We start from the raw sequence: 4,818 nt of genomic DNA on the forward strand, positions 1-4,818 counted from the left end.
TCCAGAACGATGGCAAAGCCCCCTGGTGCCCAGCTTCAGTGGGGTTAGGGGACAAGCACCGTCAGTATCCATCCACTGCCGGCTCCAATCCCCCGGGAGCCTCAGCCAAGCATAAATATTTCAGGGGGCTTGGCAGTTTTGTAATAACCAGTAACAAAGATAAACACCGGGAAGAGCAATATTTTTCCATGTGGGCTGGAGGAGTTTAATATTTTATCACTCAGAGCACAAAATATTTATGAACAATCTCATGTCAATCACTGGCTGAGGACTAATCATGACCTTTCCAAGCCAGGGAGGACACATTCCCATCATGGAGAGACAGTCAGACCTCCCCCGGCCCTGACACCTCCACCCCAAGTCCCAGTTTTGGGCTGCCACGTTTGACCACCAGGAACAATCCCTGGGCTGCTGGAGGCACCAAGGGCACTCAGCAGGTGCTCTGGCACCTGGCATTGCCCTGTGGCACCGTGACCATGATGTCCAGGCTGCTCCCTCGTCCCAAGCTGAGAGACAGGGAACAGGGACCACCACAGGCTACCCTCCCTGCCTGCATTCCACAGCAGCAGGACAGACAGATGGGATGTCAGGAAGGCACAGTGCAGGCAGCCTGGTGTCCCCTGCCACAGGAGGAGGTCCAGCAGCAGTTTTATATCTGGCTTTATACTGGTTTTACTCTCCACAGGTTCCCAGGAGGAGTGGGGATGCCACCTCCCTCCAGCTCTGCCCAGCTCAGCAGGGCAGCTGGGACCCTTCCTTCCCCCTTCCCCTGCAGCTTGCACAAGCTGGGCACAGAGCCCGTGCCCTGCTGGGCTGCCCAGGCAGGGAGAAAGCCTGAGCAGCAGGGATGCAGAGCCCCTGGGCAGCTCTTTGGTTCAGCTGAGGGCTGTGGGGGCAGCTCCCATCCACAGCCCACTCCCCACCATGGGACAGGATGGCACAATTGGCCAAAGGACAAGTCAGCAATGCACCAGCCACCAGTGAGGAAAAGCATCCACTTTATTACAGATCCCAAAGCGCCTGTGGCAGTGCCAGGAGGGCCACATTTACACAGGATGTTTCCATTGTTCAGCAAGGGGAAGAGAAGAGGGGAACAAACCCAGCTGACCCAACTCACAGCTCTTTGGTGCTAGAAAACGTGGTGGTGCAGCAGAGAGAAGCTGTGGGTGAGAGGGGCACCAGCGGAGACAAGGGGGGACACCTCTGACATCCACCACCATCCCCCAGACACCTGCAAGGACCCTGCCACATGCCTGGACACACACAGCAAATGCATCTCACTGTCCCCCCAGCCTGCACCTAACCCTGCGCCACCAAGCACCACAGAAATCCCCCCCCACCTCCCAGCACCCCCAAAAACAGTCAAACACCCTTTCTGCAAAGAGGGAGAGCAGGTCCTGGGGGGAATCAGCAGCCAAAATCTCTTGGCTGGAGAGGAAGGAGGTGGGAAAGGCAACTGGTTCCCAGTAACTCAGACCCCGGTGGGAGGTGAGGCAGCCGGGTCTCTCCTCACTCCTCTCCTCTCTCAGCAGCAATGGGCTCCTTGGTCCACTTGTCTGTGGGCTCCTGGCTGCCCACGTCAGGCAGCAGCCCCGGGGCTCCCTCCCCGTCCCCCGCAGCCTCCAGGTCCAGCTCCTCCAAGTGGCCACCGAAGTGTCCCTGCTGTCAGTTGTGGCCTCCACGCTGATGGAGCTCGTCTCGCTCATGGTGTCGACCCCTGGGATGGAGAGAGAATGGGGAAGAGTGAATGCTGTGGGAAGGAGGCAGTGGGGATGGGGGCAACAGCCTTCAAAGCCACCAGAAGCCTCTGAGATATCAGAGACCAGCTCCTACCTCTTGTCACCTCCTATGCCATTGAGATGTGACCAGGTCAAGCATGGGCTGAGCTCAAACTGCTCCCAGAAATCAGGAACCCCCAAACAAGCACCATCTTCCAGCCATACCCCGACCTGGCCACACCATGGTCCCACAGCTGCTCCTTGTGCACACAACAAGGACCTGCCAAGCCCTTCCTTGGGGAGAATGCATGCCTGTCCTGGTGAATGAGACAAAGGGCAGGAAGGACACTGTGCTGTGAGGGTGGTGTGGAGCTGCAGCATTGTTTAAGCACCCAAGGGGATGATGGTACAAGTGCAAATCCTCAGATGTTCTGCTGTCAGAAGCAGGTATGGATGTCCAGCCTCATGCCAGGGCATCCTGGTGCCTTCAGCACCTGACAGGCTGCTCCCACTCCCTCCATGGCTCCCCCACAGCTGGCAGCTCTGGCAGCAGTGTGAAGATAGGCAGGGGAGCAGCAGGCAGGTCTCAGGTGCCAGAGGATAGGGGGAGCCTTCCCAGCTCATTCTGTGCTTCTGCACATGACCTGGCTGCCAGCCACACCCCATCTCATGACCAGGCCCCCCGGGGCTGTCCCTGCCTGCCCAGGTGGGCCCCTTGGCCCAGCTCCTCCTCCCCAGACCCCTGCCTCATTAGCTCCATCGACAATACAATTAAGGAGTCCACAAGGAGAGGAACGTGTCAGACTGAGACCAGCAGCTCGGTGCTGTTGCCAGAGCAACCAGCCAGGAGACAAAACCCTCCTGTTAAACATTAATTATTGTTAATTATGACATCACAGATTCATGTGGTTTATTATGACATCACAGATCCTCATTGTTAATTACGATATGTCTGCAAACGCTGGGCAGGCTCTTCCATCAGGGCCCTGCCTGCTCCATCTCCTCCCTGCCTGCCTTGTATCAGTGGGAAGTGAGTGCCAGGCTCTGTCACTGCCCAGCACCTCCATCCATGCTGGACTGAACATCCCTGCTGAGGATCATGCCCACACCAGGAGGGAAATCAGGAGGAGCCCCACTCAGCAGCAGCACTCCTGGAGGACTGGGGCTTGCCACCAGCAGGGCTGGGAAGTGACAAATGGGAGCCTCTTTGCAGTCATCACCATCCTAGGTGGGAGAGGAGAGCCCTCTTCTCCACACTGTCTCCTGCTGGTGCAGCTCCATCCCCAGCTGCTGGCATGGGGCTGCCTTGGGTTTCCACAGGCATTTCCAGCCTCCTCCAGCTCCTGCAGCCAGGCTGCCCAGGGCTGGGCTGCTTGCTCTCCTGCAGCTGTGTGGCAGCCACTGATCTCCTGAAGGAGATTCACCAAGGAGGGAACTTTCCTTCCAAACATCCTTAAATCCTTTTTCTGTGCTGTTTTTCTTCCCAGCCTGGGCAGCTGCCAGCAGAGCTGCTTGTAAATGGCAGAACTCTGCCTCCTGAGCAGCATCATCATCATCCCACGGCCCTGCCGCCTGAGTGACGGCCGCTCCCAGGACCCAGCAGTGGCAGCAGGATGAGGGGCAGCCAGAAAAGATCCACAGACACAGTGCACCCACTGCTTCATCCCACCTGGATGGCTTCATCCTGGAAAGGAACCTGAGCCTCCACCCTCTCACCTCGGCGACCCGTTGGGCAGTTGGCACAAAATGAGCCCTTGGTCCTTCCCCAGACAATGCCAGGTGACCCCTCCCATGGAAAGGAGGAAAAAAAAAACCACTGCCCACTAACACACACTGCCTTTGCTGCAGCATCAGGGAGCAGCTGACATGGAAACTACATTTACTCTAAGTTAAAAAGGATGTTGTGCACGCTGCAGCGAGGCGCTCGCTGAAGGGGACAGCAGCCACTGAGTGGGCAGCACAAAGGTGGGAGGTGCTGTCCTGTCCTGTCCCACCTGACAGGACCTCAGCAGGGCACTGGGTCAGCAGGGAGCCTCTGGGAAGATCAAGAGCTGTGGGGGATGAAAGGGAGATGAAGACCCTGAGCCTTGAAGACAAATTAGGGCTTGCAAGGTCTTTAGTGGTGATCTGAAAAGAAGAAATAATCTGATTTGGCCAAATTGGTGGCCTGAGGTGACATGGACATGTTCCCACCATGGCTTCATGACAGCTGATGTCATGTGTGGCCATCTTGTGTCCCTCTAAGATCCCAGGGGACAGGAGTGACACCAGCCCCCCAAGCACAGCCCTTCCTGCTCAGCACCTCTCCCCTGGCACCCCAAGGAACATTTTGGCTCAGAAGCTGTCATGTAACCCCATGACACAAAGCAAAGAAGCTCCTGAGGAGAGGAGCAGCAGCTCAGGAAGAAGAAGAAGACAGGGATGAAGTTGACCTACACACTGCTCCAAGCCACCACTGTTGGAAAGCACTGCTGTCCTTGCTCTCATGGCCACCTTCCTCTCCCTTGCTCCAAGGGTGACAATAAATCCAGTCCTGTTTCCCTTCAGCCAGGCACTTTGTCACTGCTCTGTCACTTCTGATCATGTTTGAGCAGCCTCAGCTGGCAAATCTGCCCAGTTCAGCAGCCTCGCTCTCCTCTGCACAGGAAAAGCTTGGCTCTGGCCAAGCCTGGCCAGGGTAAATGTCTGGGGTGAGCAGGGCAATAGAGCTGCTGCTGCCAGGGACCATGTGGGGCCAGCTCTGGCAGGGGAATGTGGCAGGAACACGCAGCTGTCCTAAGAGGGAGGCCAGGAAGGCGGTGCAAGGGGCTCTGAGAGGGCAACCAGAGCCCTGGCGGAGGGCAAGCAGGGATTCAGCCCCCATCTCACAGGCACACACTTCCAGCAGCTGTTACACCCACTTGTCCATCCTCCCACACACCTTGTTTGGTCCTCCCACGACCCATTCCTTGCATTTACTTTTCCCAAGGCTTTCCCTTACACCAGGAACCAGTCCAGCACCCTGATCCAGCATGGCTTTTCCCTCTGGCACATCGTGAGGCAGGAGCCATCCTCTACTGAAACTCGCCCTTGACCTTGCTCCCTCAAGGATGGCACAGCC

General features: G+C 57.1%; 1 protein-coding gene across 1 annotated transcript in view; it reads right to left on the bottom strand.

The window, feature by feature from the left end:
- Positions 1–981: 981 nt before the first annotated feature.
- TEX264 (testis expressed 264, ER-phagy receptor) overlaps positions 982–4,818 on the bottom strand; it is a 38,100-nt gene continuing 34,263 nt past the window's right edge. The window contains 2 exon segments of the mRNA XM_005422434.2: positions 982–1,640; positions 1,643–1,717. Coding sequence (XP_005422491.2) covers positions 1,510–1,640; positions 1,643–1,717 — 206 coding nt within the window. The 3' untranslated portion in view covers positions 982–1,509.

This window comes from Geospiza fortis, unplaced genomic scaffold (genome assembly GCF_000277835.1).
Source record: "Geospiza fortis unplaced genomic scaffold, GeoFor_1.0 scaffold78, whole genome shotgun sequence".
NCBI classification, from domain to species: domain Eukaryota; kingdom Metazoa; phylum Chordata; class Aves; order Passeriformes; family Thraupidae; genus Geospiza; species Geospiza fortis.